Below are 20,834 nucleotides of genomic sequence, written 5' to 3' on the forward strand. Positions count from 1 at the left end.
TTTGCACTGCCCGTATGAACTGCCCTGTGCAAATGGCCTGTGCAGCTGCCCTGTGCAAATGGTTTGCACTGCCCGTATGAACTGCCCTGTGCAAATGGCCTGTGCAGCTGCCCTGTGCAAATGGTTTGCACTGCCCGTATGAACTGCCCTGTGCAAATGGCCTGTGCAACTGCCCTGTGCAAATGGTTTGCACTGCCCGTATGAACTGCCCTGTGCAAATGGCCTGTGCAGCTGCCCTGTGCAAATGGTTTGCACTGCCCGTATGAACTGCCCTGTGCAAATGGCCTGTGCAACTGCCCTGTGCAAATGGTTTGCACTGCCCGTATGAACTGCCCTGTGCAAATGGCCTGTGCAACTGCCCTGTGCAAATGGTTTGCACTGCCCGTATGAACTGCCCTGTGCAAATGGCCTGTGCAAATGGCCTGTGCAAACAGTTTGCATTGCCCCGTGCAAGCTGCCGTGTGCAAACTGCCCCGTGCAAATGGCCCCGTGCAGATCTCCCTGTGCAAACTGCCCCGTGCAAACCGCCTCGTGCAAACGGCCTTGTGCACATTGCCCCATGAAGACCACCCTGTGCAAAAGCTCCGTGAGCACTGCCCTGTGCAGCCCACCCCGCACTCCCCGCTGCGGCTTGCGAGCCCGCCTGCCCGCCGTGTGCCCGGCAGGGCGATGCCACCGCTCTCTGCCGGGCTTAACCGTGATCATAGCGATTATATTGCAGCCTCATCAGCTGGGACTCGCTAATAGACCGAGAGCACCTGAAATGGCGTTTAAAGCGCTGGTTGAGGAGAAGCAAGCCGTGCACGCTGGTGCGGAGGCAGCTCTCCGCGCCGGTCGAGGCTGCGGGCCGGTGCATGGGCGAGGAGGCCGGGGTGGAGCGCTGTGCTCAGCTCCGGGGTCGATGCTGGGCTCAGCACAGCCCTTCCCGTCCGGAGCCGAGCCCAGCGCCGCGCCGAGCTGGTCCTGCGCGGCTGCAGCCCTGCGCAGCCGGGGGAACCGAGGCAGGCGTGGGCGTGCAGGGCTCCTAGCGTGGTGGTTTTGGGTGCCTGATGCCCCAGGTTTGCACCCTCCGGCCCTGGGAAGGCTCAGCCCAGCCTCGCTGGGTGCCGGGGCTGCGTCGCTCCAGCCCCTGCCCGCGGGGCCCAGCTCCTCATCCATCTGCCGCACCAGGACCCCGGGCAAATGACCGTGGGGAGGCAAGAGATATCCCAGAAGTGTTTCCTTCCCATTTACGCTCATTATCCCCCTATAAAAGATGAGGTAATTAAGGAGCTACCTCGGGTTACAGGTTGTTGTTGCCTGATTAGATTAAAGCAATGTAATTTGGGACCGAAAGCAGTGCTCTAATCCGGGATGGGCTGGCTCGGGAGGGATGGATGTCTTCCCGGCCAGGGTCGGGCAGAGCTGCCGGCTTTCTCCATCTCTCTGTCCGTCCATCGCTCCATCCTCTGGCCCTCGCCCCGTGCTCGCCCCAGGGGTGCTGCTGCCATATCCCCGCCCCGATGGAGAGGATTCCCAGGGGAGCTGTGCCTGTGGGGCTGGGGGAAGGATCCCGGAGCGGTGCGGGGACAGGGGTGACAGCCGTGCCAGCAGTGTCGCTCAGCCCACGGCAGAGCTGGCGACGGCAAAGCTCCCCCCGCGGTGGGACCCGCTGCCTTCAGGAGTCGCTCCCCTGCTCCGTGCCTCAGTTTCCCCACTCGCACCGCAGCGGTTCGGCCCGGCGATGCTCTCTGCCCGCATGAGGCTCTCCTGCCTGGCCCTGCCTGCTTGTTGTCAGCTCCGCGTTGCTAACACACAGCCAGAGCTTGGCTATATTTAACCGGAGGGCCGTGCAGCTGGGGGGGGAGGGCGGGGAGCGGCGGGGAGCAGCCCCCCAGAATGGGGAGCGGGGCGGGGGGACTCGGCATTGCCGGAGGAGAGGGGGAGGAGGGACAGGAGGATGAATCACGGCTCGGGGATATTTTTAACATCGCCAGATTGCTCGGCAAATGCTTGGGCAGGGCGGTGCGGGCGCTGGGGCTGGGTGTTTGCTTGCAGCTGCCGGCTGCTGAGGCTCAGCTCGGGGGTCCGGGGGGGGGCTACAGGGGGGGCTTGGCTGCTCCCTTGGGATCCCGGGGTGCGAGGGTGGTGTTGTCACCCTGCTGCCATGCATTGGAGAGGTGGCCAAGGCAGGGACGTGGGTCCCTGTGCTCTGGGAGCCAACCCTGGGTGCAATCGGTGGGGGCAGAAGGGGGTCCTGGACCAGCATCTTCCTCTGCAAAGAGGAGGCGGGAGGGGAGAAAGTGCCCTGGAGAGGGGAAAGCGGTGGGGAAAGCCAGAGCTGTGGCATGGGAGGATCGGGGTGTCCCTGCTTTGGGGAGGGGGACAGGCGGGGAGCCCCTGGGGCTGGCCTGGCAAGGGGGGGTGACCCAAGCAGGCGGGTGTCCCGAGGCTGGGGCCGTGGGGACGGGCGAAGGGCCGCGCTGGTGGAGACAGGCTGCCTCCCCACATGGCAGCAAGCGGCGGCAGGAATACAAACGCGATTTGCTTTTTGCTTGTCAAGACGGGAGAGCTTTAACGAGATCCAGAGGCTGGCAGCTGCTGTCGGGCTACAAACGCATCCGATGGGATGAACCCAAGGCGGGAGGGAGCCGAGCCCCCAGCCCTGGCTCAGCAGGACCGGGATCCTGGTCGGGATGGTCCAGATGTGGTCGTCTCCCTCGCTGAGGGCTCTGCTCTGCAAGGGATGCCCCGACCAGCAGCAGGGTCTGGGAGATGCTCCTCGGCCCTTGACGCCTGTGAACGCCCTGCAAGAGGCAACTGGGCTGGTGTGAGAGGGGCTGGGGGCTGGCAGCGGGGTCCTGGCTGCAGCGGGGCTCTGCCGGCTGCAGGGCTGCCATCGCTCGCCCCATCTGCTGGAGAGGGCTTAGGGCAAGGCAATAAATGGGGTGTGGGGGTGTGGGGGGCTTTCCCCTGCCGCAGACCCCCCCCTCCCTGCACACCATGCTCTCAAGCATCCCCATCCCTTTGCAAATACATTGGGCAGTGTCTGCCTGCCCTTGGGTGGGGATGGTACCCACGGGACTTGGGTACCGGGGCGGGGACACACATGATGGCGATGGGCACGGAGATCTGCGGATTCAGCATCTCGGATGCTCTAATTTGATTTGGGTGCCCCAGCTCGGGGAGTGAAGCCGTCCAGACGGAACGATGTCTGGCCTCATCGCGAAGGCGATCGCTCACGCTGGGGATAATGCACTAATCCACTTACAGAATTAATTGGGATCATTTCCCTCGCGTTCCCAGGTGGATAAAGTCCTGCGGGAGGGGTGGGAGCCCGACTCCGAGGGCTGGTGGGGAGATGGACGCCTCCGAGCTCAAAGGGTCGCGTCGATCAAATAATTTACTTGCGGTTTTTACGGCGAAGCTGGGCTGGAAGCTCGGCTGGGGGATGATTCATTTCCTTGAGGTTCCTCGGCCCTGCAGCGAGCGGGGGCTGCTGACCCCGTGGGGACGGCATGGGGAAGGACGCTGCAAGAGTCTGCTGCTGGAGCCTGGGCTGATGCCAGCGTCCCTCCCTAGGAGCCAGCACCCATGGGTGCTCCCGCAGCGATGGCAGGATCCATCCGGGCTGTGGATCTGCACCCCCCTCCCCGCAGCCCAGGACCCCTGTGTCCAGTAGGCCCCCCAGCCCCATCCCACCCTTGCAAGGCAGGGCCCTGCAGCCCGGCTCCGCGTCCTTCCGGGAGCAGGATGCTCCCAGGTGCCGGTATCGCCGCCTCGCTTTCCGTGCCTCAGTTTCCCCCTCCCCAAAAGGGTGCTGAGCATCCCAGAGGGTACCTCGCTGCCCTGGATCCCACCTCTGCTTGCTCCGGGGAGGGGGCTCCTCCTCACCCTGGGGGCGCTCTGGGCAGGGGAGCATCAACCTGGGCTCCCCCATGGGGGAAATACCGCCTCCGTCCATCGCCCGGGAGTGAGGGCAGGGGGATGGGCGCAAGCCCCGAGGTGTGAGAGCCAGCCAGCGCTGGTGCTGGGGGGGAGATGCGGGACCCCCCCGGTCTCCGTCCTTCCCCGTGGCAGGCGTGAGAGGAGCCTTTCCGGAGAGGAAGCCGGCCAGGATGGGATTTCTCTCTTCCATAAACATCCAGAGAGGCCCTGGGGGGGGGCCGGGGGGGGCTGAACCCAGCTGCTGCGGCCGGTGGGTCTGAGCAGGGGGATGGATCCGTCCCCGAAATCCCCACCCAGCGCCTGGCCATCCCTCCCCGGAAAAAGCCACGGTTTTGCTGCCCGTGAATTCCCTTCGCTGGAAAAGATGCTCTTCCGTCCTGGCGGGGTCCATCGGAGCCTGGGGGGCGGCTGGGATGAGTCGGGGGGGCCGCGCTGGGGGGCCACACCCTTGTGTGGCTGGGTGCGGGGTGCTGCCGCTGCTCTCCCAATGGAAGAAGGGAGGGGGGAAATAACGGGGAAAACAGGGTGCCATTTTCCACGGGGAGGAGGGCAGCCTGTGATCCGGCCGGCTGGGCCGCGGTGGAGTCTGGCTTTGCCGAAGCCGTGGGGTTTTGGAGCAAAGACGAATTGCTTACTCTAATGAGATGAACGGCTTCGTTAATCACCTGGTGGCTCCGTCGGGAAATACTGAGGCAGATACGGCTCCGGCGTTGCGCTGTGCCAGGGGATGCTGGTGTGCGCCAGCCCAGCCGGAGCGGGAGCAACCCCCGCGGTCCCGTGGGGAATGGGGTGGTCGGCGATGGGCCGTGGCAGCCCATCGGTTTGTCGGTTTGGGTGTCTGGCAGAGCAAGGCCGGCGTCCCTGACCTTCCAGGCCAGGGCAAAGGTGACGCCAGTGTTGGGTTGATGGTCCCACGGGCCACGGCTGCTGGCCGTGCCACGGGGACGGGGCGCAGCTCTCCCCCTCCTGCCTGCTCTGCAGGAGCAGCATCCTCAGCTCCTGGGGCTGTCGGCGATGCCCAGCGCCACGCCGTGCCCCACGTTCTCTGGGTCTGGCCCCGAATCCCCCCCGGCGCCCCTCTCCAGGCACCCCATTTCCGTGCCGTGTCTTCCTACGGGGCACGAAGGCCTCGGGGTGAGGGTGTTTGCCTCTGCTCTGACAGCTGGGAAATGTAATCGCTCCACGCTTCCCCCCCACTCTGTTGAAGTTAACTGACCCCCCCCGTGCCCCCCTGGGAAGCGTTATTATCGCTCTGCCCTCTAGGGAAGCTGGGAGGCAGAGCAGGCACCGGCACCGGAGCCTCTCCCGGGAAGGGTTTTGGCCCCCTGCCCCGGTGGGTGCGGGTCCGGGGCTGCGGTGAGCCCAGCTCGGTGGGTCCCGGTGCCGTCCCCAGAGACAGGGATGGGGTGGCCGCGGGTTTCGTCCCGCCAGCCCAGCCCAGCCAAGCGTCCGCGGGAGCCGGGGACGGGCCCGGAGCACCCGCTCCCCCCGCCCTGCCCCACAGCTCCCACACGCAGCCCCCAAACGCGGTGCCCGGATGGGGCCCGTGGGGCCGAGCGCCGGGGGGAGACGTGGGGGACGCCGCCCCCTCGCTGCCCACCGCAGCGTGCCAGGGGGTGGCGCAGCGGGCTGCGCTCGCCGTGCAGCTGCCCGGCGTTGGGAAGCCAGTTATCCCCGTAATCGGCTCCCTGGCGGAGGTACAGCCTGGATCCCAGGCTGCCGAGAGCGCGCCGGTGCCCGCTGGCACTCGGCGGGTGGGGGGCTCCCTGCCCGGTCTGGGGGTGTGGGGGGATGGATCCGACCCCCCACCGTCTCCCACAGCCGCCGGGGAAGGGCGCAGCGCGCTGCCTGCGCGTCGCCTGCGGTGGGGACCCAGAGCGGGGATAACCCCCTCCCCGGTGCTGGGGCACCGGCACCCCGAAACGCTGGTGGGGGGGGGGGACGGACGCCCCCATCCCATCCGTCCCCTCCTCCCCGGTTTGCACGACAGCCCCAGGACGCGCCGGCAACGGCGGACCCGGCACATCACCGCATCCCGCATCCCCTTCCCCATCAGGAGGAGGAATTGGGGGGGGGGGGGGGGGGCGGAAGCTGTGCCCCCCACCCCGTGCCGTGCGTGGCTCCGAGCTCTCCCAGCGCCTCGGGCGCCCACAGGGACTCGCCGCTTCTGCTCCCGCGTGGGGTCATTAAATAAAAGCGATAAACAGAGCTGACAGCGGGCCCCAGCCGGGCTGAGCCGGCGGCGCGATCGGCCCGGCCCGAGGCCACCAGGGAATACTATTTATGGCAATAAATGTGATGTGGCCGGGGTGGCGGCCCCGGCCGGGTGCTGGCTCCCTGCCCGGCGCCGAGCGGGGCGGCATCCCGGCACCGAAAGGGTGCAGGGGCCCGCCTGCGGCTCGGCGGCATCCCCGGGGCTGAGCAACGCGGCGAGGGCGTGGGGAGAGCTGCCCGCGCCGCTGCGGGCGGGGGGAGCCGGGCTGGGAGCGGGCTGGGGGCGGGGGGCATGGGGGGCGAGGGGGGTGAGGGGGTGAGGGGGATGGGGGAGATGGGGGAGATGTGGGGGTGAAGGAGATGATGGGGATGAGGGAGATGTGGGGGTGAAGGAGATGAGGGGGATGGGGGAGATGTGGGGGTGAAGGAGATGGGGGGATGGGGGAGATGAGGGGGATGAGGGGGATGTGGGGATGAAGGAGATGAGGGACATGTGCATGATGAGGGGGTTGAGGGAGATGAGGGGGATGGGGGAGATGTGGGGGATGAGGGGGATGTGGGGATGAAGGAGATGAGGGACATGTGCATGATGAGGGGGTTGAGGGAGATGAGGGGGATGAGGGACATGTGCATGATGAGGGGGTTGAGGGAGATGAGGGGGATGGGGGAGATGTGGGGGTGAAGGAGATGAGGGGGATGGGGGAGATGAGGGGGATGAGGGGGATGTGGGGATGAAGGAGATGAGGGACATGTGCATGATGAGGGGGTTGAGGGAGATGAGGGGGATGAGGGACATGTGCATGATGAGGGGGTTGAGGGAGATGAGGGACATGTGGGTGATGAGGGGGATAAGGAGGATGTGGGGATGAAGGAGATGAGGGGGATGAGGGACAGATGGGTGATGAGGGGGATGAGGGAGGTGTGGGGATGAAGGAGACGACATGTGGGTGATGAGGGACATGTGGGTGATGAGGGGGACGAGAGGGATGAGGGATATGTGGGGGTGAGGGAGATGTGGGGGTGAGGGGGATGAGGGGGGTGAAAGTGGGACAGACGGGGTGAGCAGGATGAGTGGGACCCTGTGCCCCCTGCTCTGGGTGTGCCTGCTCAAGCAGGGGGTTTGGATGAGATGATCTCCAGAGGTCCCTGCCAACCCCCGCCAGTCTGGGATCCTGTGGGACGACTGGGATGAGCAGGATGAGCGGGATGAGCGGGATGAGCGGGATGCCCTTCCTGGGCCAGGCTCGCTCCCCCTGCTGCCTCCCTGTGCGGCAACCACTCCTGCCTGCCTCCGCCGCTCGCTCCCTCATCTTGGGGATGGTGTTTTAAGATCCTGCAGCTTTTCCCACCCGCTCCGGGGACGGACCCGCATTCCTGGCCCTGTTAAAGCCATCACCCGCCTCCAGCTGCCACCTGTCCATCCCCGCGCCGAGCGTGCTGCCGGCATTTGATGCTCCCAACAGCCCCGGGTGTCCCGCTCGGGCTCTGCCCCGTCTCCCCCTGCGCACGGTGGGGATGCTGAGCCGTCGCGGAGGGACAGAGGGACGGCGGGACGGACACGCGGCCGAGGCCTGGCTGTATTCTACAGTGCATGTGTCTCCAGTGTGAGTAAGCGACTGGAGATGCAGCCCTGTTGGAATAACAGCCAGCGCCCATGTCTTCAGCTGGAAGCTCCCGCCCGCCGCCCGGATCCAGCCCCGAGGCCGAAGATGCTGCGGGGGCAGGCGGGTGGCACGGCCCCGGCAAGGGGCTGCTGTCGCGGCCGGGGTCCCTGGGGTGCGGGATTGGGGACGGACCCCGGAGGGACCCCACCGGTGACACCGGGGCCGGGGGGGTCGGTGCAGCCGGAGACGGAGCGCGGAGCCACCCGGCAAAGGCAGGGCCGAAGGAAGAGCAAAGCCCAGCGCCGTTAGCCGGTGCCCGACTCGGAGCCTCCAACAATTCCCGTAACCACATTATCCATATCCCGGTGTCCCAGATGAGGGCTGGAGGTGGGAATGGAGCCGGGGGCGGGGGGTCATGCCGCAGACCCCCCCCTCCTCCTCCCCAGCTTTGGCGTGCTCTGTGGGGAGAGCTTTGAGCGCCCGCAACCTTTCCCCGACTCCCACCGCTCGTCTTCCCCGTCGGCAATCGATGGCGGCGCTGGCCGAGGGTTGTCCTGCCCGCGGGGGTCCCTTCTGGGTGCCTGGCAGGAGCCGCGCCCCGCCACCCTCCAGCAAAGCCAAGGGGGTGGGGGGGAGCAAGGGGGGAGTGTGCACCCTCCATGCTGTGCACCCTGTGGGCGCCCCGGGGTGTGGGAGGGGGAGGGGGGATCCGGGCTGGGCCCCCCTTTATTGATGAACAGGAACTGGAACCTGCTGCCCCTGCCTGCCCCCTGCCTGCTCCTGCCTGTCCCCTGCCTGCCCCTGCCTGCAGCTGCCTGCCCCTGCCTGCTCCCTGCCTGCCCCTGCCTGCTCCTGCCTGCCCCCTGCCTGCCCCCTGCCTGCCCCCTGCTGCCCCTGCCTGTCCCCTGCCTGCAGCTTCCTGCCCCTGTCTGCTCCTGCCTGCCCCCTGGCTGCCCCCTGGCTGCCCCCTGCCTGTCCCCTACCTGTCCCCTGCCTGCAGCTGCCTGCCCCTGCCTGCTCCTGCCTGCCCCCTACCTGCCCCCTACCTGCCCCCTGCCTGCCCCCTGCCTGCCCCTGCCTGCCCCCTGCCTGCCCCCTGCCTCCCCCCTGCCTGCTCCTGCCTGCCCCCTGCCTGCCCCCTACCTGCCCCCTGCCTGCCCCCTGCCTGTCCCCTGCCTGCAGCTTCCTGTCCCTGCCTGTCCCCTGCCTGCAGCTGCCTGCCACTACCTGTCCCCTGCCTGCCCCTGCCTGTCCCTGCCTGCCCCTGCCTGTCCCTGCCTGTCCCTGCCAGCCCCTGCCTGCCCCTACCTGTCCCCTGCCAGCCCCTGCCTGCCCCTACCTGTCCACTGCCAGCCCCTGCCTGTTCCCCTGCTGCCCCTGCCAGCCCCTGCCAGCCCCTGCCTGTCCCTGCCAGCCCCTGCCTGCCCCTGCCTGCCCCTGCCTGCCCCTGCCAGCCCCTGCCTGCCCCTGCCTGTCCCCTGCTGCCCCTGCCTGCCCCTGCCTGCCTCTGCCTGCCCCTGCCTGTCCCCTGCCTGCTCTTGCCTGTCCCTGCCTGCTCTTGCCTGCCCCTGCCAGCCCCTGCCTGTCCCTGCCTGTCCCTGCCTGTCCCTGCCTGCCCCTGCCAGCCCCTGCCTGTCCCTGCCTGTCCCTGCCTGCCCCTCCCAGCCCCTGCCTGCCCCTGCCTGCCCCTGCCTGCCCCTGCCTGTCCCTGCCTGTCCCTGCCTGCCCCTCCCAGCCCCTGCCTGCCCCTGCCTGTCCCTGCCTGCCCCTGCCTGCCCCTGCCTGTCCCTGCCTGTCCCTGCCTGTCCCTGCCTGCCCCTGCCAGCCCCTGCCTGTCCCTGCCTGTCCCTGCCAGCCCCTGCCTGTCCCTGCCTGTCCCTGCCTGCCCCTCCCAGCCCCTGCCTGCCCCTGCCTGTCCCTGCCTGCCCCTGCCTGTCCCTGCCTGCCCCTGCCTGTCCCTGCCGGCAGCGCGGGCAGAAGCTCAGCTGCAGGTGGAGGGTTGAAAAATTATGATGAGGAAAGAAGCAGCTGGAGGGAGACAAGGCGTTGGTGTGGCCAGTGCAGGTGTTGGCGTGGCCAGTGCAGGTGTTGGCGTGGCTAGTGCAGGTGTTGGTGTGGCTAGTGTAGGTATTAGCATGGCTAGTGCAGGCGTTGGCGTGGCCAGTGCAGGTATTAGCACGGCTAGTGCAGGTATTAGCACGGCTAGTGCAGGTGTTGGCGTGGCTAGTGCAGGTGTCGGTGTGGCTAGTGCAGGTATTAGCACGGCTAGTGCAGGTGTTGGCGTGGCTAGTGCAGGTATTAGCACGGCTAGTGCAGGTGTTGGCGTGGCTAGTGCAGGTATTAGCACGGCTAGTGCAGGCGTTGGCGTGGCTAGTGCAGGTGTTGGCGTGGCTAGTGTAGGTATTAGCACGGCTAGTGCAGGCGTTGGCGTGGCTAGTGCAGGTGTTGGCGTGGCTAGTGTAGGTATTAGCATGGCTAGTGCAGGCGTTGGCGTGGCTAGTGCAGGTGTTGGCGTGGCTAGTGCAGGTATTAGCACGGCTAGTGCAGGTGTCGGTGTGGCTAGTGCAGGTGTTGGCGTGGCTAGTGTAGGTATTAGCATGGCTAGTGCAGGCGTTGGCGTGGCTAGTGCAGGTGTTTTTGTGGCTAGTGCAGGTGTCGGTGTGGCTAGCGCAGAGTTCTGCGTGGCTGCAGGGCCCCCTCCCCACCAACTGCGCTGCCTGGGGACACCCACCCCACGCCACGCCCGCAGGGCCGGGTCTCCCCAGTGCTCCCAGTACGCCGGCAGGCTGCGCCCAGTGCCCCCCTCCACCCCAGTGCCGAAGCCTCTCCCACCTTTTGGGACCCTCCCGCCTCCCCCGGTGATGGGTATTGACCAAACCCAACATTTTGTCCCCAAAAAGGAGCTCGGGGGGGGGGGGGGGGGGGGCGGCCGGGGGGGGCAGCCGGGGGGAGGGAGGGCCCGTGACGCGGGGGGATGGGGACCCCGGTGCCCCTCACCGTGGCTTTGGGGCGCCGTAACCCCCCGCTCCGCTCTCTCCCCAGGATGCCCTGCTGAGCCTGGGGGCCGTGATCGACACCTCGGGCCTGCGGGACGCCCTCCGCCATGCCCTCGTCGCCCTGCTGCCCAGAGTGGTAGGTGGGCGCGAGGCGGGGCCCGATCCGGGGGACACCCCCCCCTTCCTCCTGTGGGGGGTGTGGGGGTGGGTGGTGGGAGCGTGCTGTGCCTCGGGGAGCTGCGGCGGCGGGGGGTGGGGGTGCAGGGCAGCCCCCCCAAGCCGCTGGGGATTTGTTGGGTCTCTGAGACACCCCACCACCGGGGCTGGGTGGGATGAACCCGGTGGGTGGTGGATTCTCTGCTGGCTGATACTGAGATTGAGCCTGGGGTGGGGTCTCCTCCCCCCCCAGCCCACCTCAGTGTCCTCCCACCATACAGGCCACATGCCACCAGTCCCCCGGTTACCATCTTAAGTGTAAAATCACTCTTGGGTTGACCTTTCTGAGTGTCACTCCATGGTCCTCAGCAGCCACCTCCCGGTAGTGGGCAGGGAGCAGCACAGAGCCCCCCAGGAGTGGCAGGACCCCCAATGCCCTTGTGGCCCTGGTGCTGGTGGCCCTGGGATACTGGTGGTGGCCCTGGGGTGCTAGTGGCCCTGGGGTGCTGGTGGTGGCCCTGGGATGCTGGTGGCCCTGGGATAGTGGTGTCCATGGGGGCTGGTGGCCCTGAGGTGCTGGTGGTGGCCCTGGGGTGCTGGTGGCCCTGGGATGGTGGTGTCCATGGGGGCTGGTGGCCCTGGGATGGTGGTGGCCCTGGGGTGGTGGTGGTCCTGGTGCTGGTGGCCTTGGTGCTACTGGTGACCCTGGGATGGTGATGACCCTGGGATGGTGGTGGCCATGGGGGCTGGTGGCCCTGGGGTGCTGCTGGTGGCCCTGGTGCTGCTGGTGACCCTGGGATGGTGGTGACCCTGGGATGGTGGTGGCCATTGGGTGCTGGTGGCCCTGGCACTTGTCGTGACCCTGGTGGTGGCGTGCACGTGTGTGTGTGCGGGGGGGGGGGGGGGGGCAAGCGAGCCTGCGGGTGTGTACACACGTGTGTGCAGGTGTGCGTGTGTGTGCGGGTGAGCGTGCACCTGTGCGTACGCAGGTGTGTATTCATGTGTGGGTGCATGAGCGTGTGAGTGCGCACGTGTGTGTGTGCACGCGTGTGCTGGTGTACACGTGTTTGCACGTGGGGTGTCGTGGCTCTTGCCTTGGAAGAGCCCTGTGCACCTGGGGAAACTGAGGCACGCAGCACCCCAGAGCCGGGCTGGGGGATCCCAGGGTGGGACAGGGGTGCAAGGGCTTGCTGAGCCTGCGGTGGGATGGGGGTGAGGGTCCGGGTGTGGGGGGGTCCCCATCCTCTGGTGCTGCCCACTCTCCCCCCCCAGGAGCACGTCTACATCTACCTGCTGGATGGAGAAACCCGGCTGATCTGTGATGACCCCCCCCACGAGCTGCCACCTGAGGGGAAGCTCAGGTGAGCCCCAGTCCCCCCCCGGCCCTGGGGGGGAGCCAGGTTTCCCAGGGGACACGGCTGCTGCCCCCTCCAGAAGCCGCCCCCTCCCTGCTGCGAAGCTGGGGTCCCCCAGGAGGCCAGAGACCCCTCCCCGATGGGACGGGCAGCAGCAGTGCTGCCCTGCAGCTGGGAGGGGGGCGGGAGGGCTGGTGGGCCACCCCTGTCCCCCTCCTGTCCCCATCCCCATCCCCACCCCGGTCCCTGTCCCCGTTCCATCCCCTTCCCTTTCCCCATCCCCATCCCATCCCCAGCGGGGTGGCCCTGCCCGGGGGGGGCCGTTGGGGTCCCCCCGCGGGGGCGGAGGCTCAGGGTGTCGCTGTCTCCGTAGGGATGCGGTGCGGAGACAGAAGCGGCTGGAGTGCGGGGGGCTGCCCCCCGCCGAGCTCCCTGGCCAGCAGCTGGGACCCCTGGCAGCACCCCTGGACCCTGGCACGCAAGGTGGGGGGGGTGGGGGGGAATGGGGGGCGAGTGGGGCATGTGGGTGGTGTGGCTGTGTGGGTGGGCATGGGGCTGGGTGGGTGCGTGGGGGAACGGGTGGGTGACGCATGGGGGCACGGGGAGGGGGCCGTGCACCCCGAGGGCTCGGCGCTCGGGACAGACCCTCTCTCGGCTTGCAGTGCTCGTCATCCCGCTGGCGGACAAGGACGGCGGGGCCGTGGTGTGCGTCATCCTGGTGAGCGTGGGGACTGGGGCAGGACGCGGGGGGATGCGGGGACTGGGGTGGGACACGGGGGTCCTCACGCCACACCCCCACCCACCACCCCCACCCCCCCAGGTGCACTGCGGCCAGCTGAGCGACTCGGACGAGCAGAACCTGCGTGCGCTGGAGAAACACGTGAGTGACGCCGCGATCAGGTGCACCCTCAGCCTGTGCGCAGGTGGCACCGAGCCCAGCTGTACGAGGTTTAACAAGGCCAAGTGCCGGGTCCTGCCCTTGGGTCACACCAACCCCAGGCAAGGCCCCAGGCCTGGGGCAGAGGGGCTGGGAAGTGCCCGGCGGAGAAGGCCCTGGGGGTGCTGGCTGACAGCCGGCTGGGCATGAGCCAGCAGTGCCCAGGTGGCCAAGGAGGCCACCAGCCCCCGGGCTTGTGTCAGCTCTGGTGTGGCCAGCAGGGGCCGGGCAGGGATGGGGCCCCTGTGCTCGGCCCTGGGGAGGCCCCACCTCGAATGCTGGGCTCAGGTTTGGGCCCCTCGGGACAAGAAGGCCCTGGAGGGGCTGGAGCGTGTCCAGAGAAGGGCAGCGGGGCTGGGGCAGGGTCTGGAGCACAAGTGTGCTGGGGGGCGGCTGGGGGAGCTGGGGGGGTTTAGCCTGGAGAAGAGGGGGCTGAGGGGGGCCCTTCTCACTCTCTGCAGCTGCCTGAGAGGGGCTGGAGTGAGGGGGGGGCTGGTCTCTGCTCCCAAGTCACCAGTGACAGGGCGAGAGGGAACGGCCTCAAGCTGCGTCAGGGGAGGTTTAGGTTGGATGTGAGGGAAAATGCCTTCCCTGCCAGAGCGGTCAGGCCCTGGCACAGGCTGCCCAGAGAGGTGGGGGAGTCACCGTCCCTGGGGGGGGTTCAAAAGACGTGCAGACACGGCACTTGGGGCCATGGTTTAGGAGGCCTGGGGGTGTTGGGTTGGGGGTTGGACTTGATGATCTTAGAGATCTTTTCCAACCTTAATGGCTCTGTGATTTGATGACTCGCCGTCCCTTACGCCCCACCTCGCAGACCCTGGTGGCGTGCCGGCGCCTGCAAGCCCTGCAGAAGCTGCAGCCCTGGCCCCAGGTCAGCCTCTCCACCAGCTCCTCCCAGAACTCCCTGGCCAAGCCCGAGAAGGCGCCCGACAGCAGCTACAGTGCCCTGGACTGCAAGATCCTGCAGCTCTGCGGTGAGGCCGGGGGGGACACCGGGGCGGGGCGGGGGGAGCATGGGAAGGATGAAACCGGGGTGCTGAGCCCCTCACGGCGCTCTCACCCCCTCGTGCAGGTGAGCTGTACGACCTGGATGCCGCCTCGCTCCAGCTCAAGGTCATCAACTATGTGAGTAGCCCAACCTGATGGCGCCCCACCCTGCCCCCAGCCCCACAGCACACCCCATTTTATCCCCCTCCCCCAAAAAAAGAAAATCCCACAAAGCAAAGAAACGTCTCAAGTGTGAGCTGTGCAGCCGTCAGTAGTGACCAGAGTGAACATAACCATCAATAGTCTCAAGGGTGAATCAGATCAGACCCAGGGGAGAGGATCGGTGCGGGGGGGCACCCTGCTGGCTGTGGCACATGTGGGTGCTGGGAGGTAGAGGAAGGGCCAGATCATGCCCTCGGGGGCTGGGGGAAGGTTGGGGTGCTGACCGCGCCCCTCCGCCCCCCACCCCAGCTGAAGCAGGAGACCCAGTCGCTCTGCTGCTGCCTCCTGCTCGTCTCCGAGGACAACCACCAGCTCTTCTGCCAGGTGGGTGCCACCGGGCCGCTCCCCCCACCCTGACCCCCACCCACCACCGGGAGCACAGCTCCGTGGGGCTCGGCCACCGTGCCGTGGCAGCTCACCCCGCCGCTCCCCATCTCTGCCAGGTGGTGGGGGACCGCGTCCTCGAGGAGGAGATCAGCTTTTCGGTGAGCGGGGTGAGGGGGTGGCAAGGGGTGCGTGGCGGGTGGGAGTGGCAGCGGGTCCCACCCCGTGGGCTCACCCGTCCCCTCCACCCCGCAGCTCACCTTCGGGCGCCTGGGGCGGGTGGCGGAGGACAAGAAATCCATCACCTTGAAGGACATCAGCGAGGTGGGTGCCAGCTCTCCTCCTCGGGTGGGGGCTGTTCCCTCACCCCCACACCCCGGGGACGTGGGTGGGCTTCCCAGGGTGGGTGCGTGGGGTGGACTGGGGGTCCCATCTCGCCTCCTCCCCCCCCACAGGAGGAGCACAAGCAGCTGAGCAGTATGTTGGGGTGCGAGGTCACCTCCATGCTCTGCGTCCCCGTCATCAGCCGGGCCACCTCGCAGGTGGTGGCACTGGCCTGCGCCTTCAACAAGCTGAGCGGGGAGAGGTGAGCCTTGGAGGGGGGTCCAGGATCGGGCCCACACCCCTTCCCCTCCGCCCTCAGCTGCGGCTGCCTTTCGGGGTGCCGGAGCATCGCCGCTGTGCAGGAAAAGGGGGGACAGGCGTGGCGTGGGGGCAAGGGACTGAGGTGTCCCCCCCGGCCCTGGGGGGGTCTTGTGTGTCCCCCCCCCACAGCTACACGGAGGCGGATGAGCACAAGATCCAGCACTGCTTCTGCTACACCTCCACGGTGCTCACCAGCACCTTGGCCTTCCAGAAGGAGCAAAAGCTCAAGTGCGAGTGTCAGGTGAGCGCCCGTGGGGCCGCGTGGCGCCGGGCACACGCGTGTGCACGTCCCATGTCGCGCCGGTGGCTGACGGCGTCCCCTCTGTCCCCGCCAGGCCTTGCTGCAGGTGGCGAAGAACCTCTTCACGCACTTGGGTAGGTGCAGGGAGCGCCCGTGCCGGGGGGGGGGGGCAGGCCCCCCCCCCCCCCCACGGCCCCCCTGGGGACGGTGGCACTGGGGATCCCAGCCCCATCCATGGCACAGAGCCTTGTGTGCCGTGACACTGCACGGCTGCAGGCGTGCATGTTGCACGAGCACAGAGCGCTACATGCACTTAGAAACATGCTTGGACGTGCATGCTGCTGGAGGCATGCACCACTGCAGGCACAGAGGCGGAGCTGCATACTCTCATGCACTGCTGCACACACACTGCTGCACACGTATGTGCTGCTGCATGCACACATGCACAGCTGCACAGAGTGCTGCACAGGTACACACTGCTGCATGCACACACATGCTGCTGCTTGCACACACGCTGCTGCAGGCACAAACACCCCCCACCAAGCTGCACACTCACATGCACAGCTACACGCACACCGCTGCACATGCATGTACTGCTGCATGCACAGATGCACTGCTGCACGCACACATACACTGCTGCATGCACAAATGCGCACAGCTGCATGCACACACCCCCCACAGATCTGCACACTCCTATGCACTACTGCTGCACACATACATGCTGCTGCATGCACACATGCTGCTGGTTGCACAAATGCTTGCTGCTGCACACACAGAGCTGCACGCTCACATGCACTGCTGCAGGCACTCTGCTGCACATGTACATGCCACTGCATGCACTCATGCTGCTGCACACACACTTTGCTGCATGCACGTACACTCCCCCCCCCCAGAGCTGCACACTCACCTGCATGGCTACATGCAAACTGCTGCACACATACATACTGTCACGCGCTGCTGCAGGCACACATGCACACAGCTGTATGTACATGCACCTCCCGCAGAGCTGCACACTCACATGCACTGCTGCACACATGCTGCTGCACATGCACATGCCACTGCATGCACACACATGCTGCTGCATGTTGCAGGCACACACACAGAGCTGCATGCACATGCACCCCTCTGAGCCGCACACTCACATGCACAGCTGCACACACACTGCTGCACACGCATGTACTGCTGCTTGCACGCACACGCTGCTGCATGCACACACACTGCTTGCTGCAGACACACATGCACACAGCTGCATGCACACGCATCCCCCACAGAGCTGCACACTCACATGCACGGCTACACGCACACTGCTGCACAGGTACGTACTGCTGCTTGCACACACGCTGCTGCACACATGCACACACAGAGATGCAAGCTCACATGCACCACTGCAGGCACACACTGCTTCACATGTACGTGCTGCTGCATGCGCATACATGCTGCTGCTTGCACATGCACTGCTGCATGCACAAACACCCCCCCCCCCCCGAGCTGCACACTCACAGGCATGGCTACACACACACTGCTGCGCATGTACATACTGTGCTTACACACATGCACACCGCTGCACATGTATGTTCTGCTGCATGCACACACTCTGCTGCATGCACACACGCACTGCTGCATGCATACATGCACCCCGAGCTGCATGCTCACATGCACTGCTGCGTGCACACTGCTGCACATGTGCCTACTGCTACATGCACACACACTGCTGCATGCACACATGCACGCTGCTGCACACACACGCTCACACACACCTTGCTGCCTGCACACACGCTGCTGCAGGCGAACGTGCACTGCCGCATGCACCCACGCCCCCCGCTGCATGCACGCAGTGTTGCTGCGCACCCACGCCCCCCCCCCCCCCGCACAGCTGCAGTTCGCGCTGCACACGAGCTCCCTGCGGCATTGCACGCTTGCACGGGCTGTGTCACCCTTCAGCGTGCCCACACACACACACACGCACGCACATGCGCGCACACGCACGCACACGCTCCGTGCAGACCCCATCCCGCTGCGCCCCCGCAGTGGTGGGGTGCCAGCACCGCCCGCTCAGTGCAGGCTGAGCTGAGACCCCCTGCTTTCATTGCACGAGTGGGGAGAGGAGGCGGGCAGCAGCCGCCTGGCCGGGGGCTCCCTGACCCCTTTCCCCCCCCTCACCCCGCAGACGACGTCTCTGTTCTGCTCCAGGAGATCATCACGGAGGCCCGAAACCTCAGCAACGCCGAGATGTGAGTGGCCCTGGCGTTGGGGGGGGGGGTGGGGGGGTGTCCGGGACACACGGGTGGGCACTGGGGGGGGGGGGCCCGGGACCCCCCCCCAGTGGGTGCGAGTGCCCACGACATCTCTTGCAGATGCTCCGTGTTCCTGCTGGACCGGCTCAGCCACGAGCTGGTGGCCAAGGTGTTTGACGGCGGCGTGGTGGACGACGAGGTGAGGGTGCGGAGGAGAGGATGGATATTTTTTTGGGGGGGGGGGGGGGTCGTGGGGTCCCACGCCGTGCTAGTGACCCCCCCCCCCTCCTCTCCTCGCTTGCAGAGCTACGAGATCCGCATCCCCGCGGACCAGGGCATCGCCGGGCACGTGGCCACCACCGGGAAGATCCTCAACATCAAGGACGCCTACTCCCACCCGCTCTTCTACCGCGGCGTGGACGACAGCACCGGCTTCCGCACCAGGAACATCCTCTGCTTCCCCATCAAGAACGAGAGCCAGGGTGAGGGGGCGGCCGGGGGGCGCGGGGTGCTGGCACCCTGCGGGGGCTGTGACCCTGTCCCCGGTGTGTGGGCACGATCCTGTCCCCAGTGCGGGGCTGTGACCCTGTCCCCGGTGTGTGGGCACGATCCTGTCCCCAGCGCGGGGCTGTGACCCTGTCCCCGGTGTGTGGGCACGATCCTGTCCCCAGCGCGGGGCTGTGACCCTGTCCCCGGTGTGTGGGCACGATCCTGGCCCCAGCGTGGGGCTGTGACCCTGTCCCCGGTGTGTGGGCACGATCCTGTCCCCAGCGCGGGGCTGTGACCCTGTCCCCGGTGTGTGGGCACGATCCTGTCCCCAGCGCGGGGCTGTGACCCTGTCCCCGGTGTGTGGGCACGATCCTGTCCCCAGCGCGGGGCTGTGACCCTGTCCCCAGTGGGTGGGCACAATTCTGTCCCCAGCATGTGAGCGTAATCCTGTCTGCCACCACATGGGCACGATCCTGACCCCTGACCCCGCCCTCTGCTCCCAGAGGTCATCGGGGTGGCGGAGCTGGTCAACAAGATCAACGGCCCCTGGTTCAGCAAATTTGACGAGGACCTGGCCACCGCCTTCTCCATCTACTGCGGCATCAGCATCGCCCACGTACGTGCCATGGGGGGCCCCCAACCCGGGGAGGGGGCAAGGGGAGCCCTCCGCTCTGCCCCGGAGCTGCCACAGCACAGAGGGACGGGATGGGGGGACGTGTGCGGTCCCTGTTCCTTGGGGACGAGTGGTGGTAGCGATGGGATGGGGAGGGCACAGGTGGGGAGCATGGATGTGTTGGGGGGCCAGGGTGGGCTGGGAGGGGTTGGGGGGGGTCTGCCCACCCCCAGCACTCCCATAACCCCCTCCTGCTCCGCAGTCGCTGCTGTACAAGAAGGTGAACGAGGCGCAGTACCGCAGCCACCTGGCCAACGAGATGATGATGTACCACATGAAGGTGAGGTGGCATGGGGATGGGGACGGGGACGGGGGACAGGGATGGGGGACGGGGATGGGGGACAGGGGTGGGGACGCGAGCCTGCACCCCCTGTACCACCTCCATGCCAGCACAGCAGCCCCATGCTCCACCCCGAGGTGGTGGCATGGGGAGGGCGGCGGTGACACCCCCGGGCTCTCTGCTCTCGCTGGGGCTGGTGTGGCCCAGGGGACAGCTTGGGGACGCCTTGGGGACCCGGTCCCAGCGCGGGCCACCGGCAATGGCTCCCGCAGGTGTCGGACGATGAGTACACCAAGCTGCTGAGCGAGGGCATCCAGCCCGTGTCGACCATCGACCCCAACTTCGCCAGCTTCACCTACACACCGCGCTCGCTGCCCGAGGACGACACGTCCATGGTGAGGGCCACGGGGACGGTCCCCAAGTGCCACTGCCCCCCACCTGCCCTCGGCAGGTACCCCGACCCCAGTGTGCTGGGGGGCTGGGATGGGGGGATGCAGCTGCATCCCCGAGCATCTCCCTGCCTGCCAGGCAGGGGGTGGCACAGTGGGGGGACGCTGCTGGGCGTTGTGACCCCTTGCCACCCCCCATGTCCCCTCCCAGGCCATCCTGAGCATGCTGCAGGACATGAACTTCATCAACAACTACAAGATGGACCGCCAGACGCTCACCAGGTGGGTCCCATGCCCACCTGTGGGGCCCCTGGGCAAAGCGGGGGGTACCTGGGGGGTGAACCCCCACTCTCCTCATGGTCTGGTGTGTCGTCCCCACCAGGTTCTGCCTGATGGTGAAGAAGGGCTACCGCGACCCCCCCTACCACAACTGGATGCACGCCTTCTCCGTCTCCCACTTCTGCTACCTGCTCTACAAGAACCTGGAGCTCGTCAACTACCTGGAGTAAGGCCAGGCGTTGTCCCCATCCCCGTCGCCATCTCCTGGCCCAGCCAGGGCTCCCCCTGCCCTCCCACCTGCCTCAGTTTCCCTCCTTCCCCCCCAACCAGAGACATCGAGATCTTTGCCCTCTTCATTTCCTGCATGTGCCATGACCTGGACCACAGAGGCACCAATAACTCCTTCCAGGTGGCCTCGGTGAGCCGAGCCCAGCGCTGGGACGCGCATGGGTGGGGGGGATGGGGATGGAGGTGGGGGGGGTGGTCTTCACCCCCGTAGCGCTGTGACTCCGGCCACTCTCCCCTGCAGAAATCGGTCCTGGCCGCGCTGTACAGCTCGGAGGGCTCTGTCATGGAGGTAAGGTCACCCCCAAAACCTCCCCCGTGCCCGGCTCCGGGGCTCCAGCTGTGTGGCAGCACCCCCGCCTGCTCCCACCGCCCCGGCTTCTCCCGCAGAGGCATCACTTCGCCCAAGCCATCGCCATCCTCAACAGCCAGGGCTGCAACATCTTCGACCACTTCTCCCGCAAGGTGAACCCCCAACCCGGCCCCCTCTCCCGTGCCACCCCGCTGAGCCCCCTCATGCTGCTCTGGACCTGCCCCCCCCCAGCTCCCCACCCTTCATCCCTTGGGGTGCAGGGGCCGGCAGGGGCATGGAGCTGG

General features: G+C 67.0%; 1 protein-coding gene and 1 long non-coding RNA gene across 3 annotated transcripts in view; one reads left to right on the plus strand and one right to left on the minus strand.

Moving 5' to 3' along the window:
- The window catches only part of PDE2A (phosphodiesterase 2A), a 63,992-nt gene that overhangs the window by 38,414 nt on the left and 4,744 nt on the right, over positions 1 to 20,834 (plus strand). For both annotated transcript variants that reach the window (XM_075104421.1, XM_075104485.1), the window contains 24 exons: positions 10,788 to 10,877; positions 12,170 to 12,258; positions 12,626 to 12,735; positions 12,915 to 12,970; positions 13,073 to 13,132; positions 14,004 to 14,163; positions 14,262 to 14,314; positions 14,648 to 14,722; positions 14,842 to 14,883; positions 14,978 to 15,046; positions 15,178 to 15,308; positions 15,497 to 15,608; positions 15,703 to 15,742; positions 17,776 to 17,839; positions 17,963 to 18,041; positions 18,147 to 18,324; positions 18,835 to 18,947; positions 19,207 to 19,284; positions 19,557 to 19,679; positions 19,885 to 19,955; positions 20,056 to 20,178; positions 20,283 to 20,370; positions 20,482 to 20,529; positions 20,628 to 20,702. In XM_075104421.1, the coding sequence (XP_074960522.1) occupies positions 10,788 to 10,877; positions 12,170 to 12,258; positions 12,626 to 12,735; positions 12,915 to 12,970; positions 13,073 to 13,132; positions 14,004 to 14,163; positions 14,262 to 14,314; positions 14,648 to 14,722; positions 14,842 to 14,883; positions 14,978 to 15,046; positions 15,178 to 15,308; positions 15,497 to 15,608; positions 15,703 to 15,742; positions 17,776 to 17,839; positions 17,963 to 18,041; positions 18,147 to 18,324; positions 18,835 to 18,947; positions 19,207 to 19,284; positions 19,557 to 19,679; positions 19,885 to 19,955; positions 20,056 to 20,178; positions 20,283 to 20,370; positions 20,482 to 20,529; positions 20,628 to 20,702 (2,127 nt within the window). The remainder of the gene's footprint in view (positions 1 to 10,787; positions 10,878 to 12,169; positions 12,259 to 12,625; positions 12,736 to 12,914; positions 12,971 to 13,072; positions 13,133 to 14,003; positions 14,164 to 14,261; positions 14,315 to 14,647; positions 14,723 to 14,841; positions 14,884 to 14,977; positions 15,047 to 15,177; positions 15,309 to 15,496; positions 15,609 to 15,702; positions 15,743 to 17,775; positions 17,840 to 17,962; positions 18,042 to 18,146; positions 18,325 to 18,834; positions 18,948 to 19,206; positions 19,285 to 19,556; positions 19,680 to 19,884; positions 19,956 to 20,055; positions 20,179 to 20,282; positions 20,371 to 20,481; positions 20,530 to 20,627; positions 20,703 to 20,834) is intronic.
- Positions 2,029 to 4,283, minus strand: LOC142052041 (uncharacterized). The gene is made up of 3 exons (XR_012658685.1): positions 3,820 to 4,283; positions 3,251 to 3,475; positions 2,029 to 2,786 (listed from the first exon to the last, which is right to left on the minus strand). It is a non-coding gene; the product is annotated as an uncharacterized LOC142052041 (long non-coding RNA).

Source organism: Phalacrocorax aristotelis, chromosome 1, assembly GCF_949628215.1.
Source record: "Phalacrocorax aristotelis chromosome 1, bGulAri2.1, whole genome shotgun sequence".
In the NCBI taxonomy this organism is placed as follows: domain Eukaryota; kingdom Metazoa; phylum Chordata; class Aves; order Suliformes; family Phalacrocoracidae; genus Phalacrocorax; species Phalacrocorax aristotelis.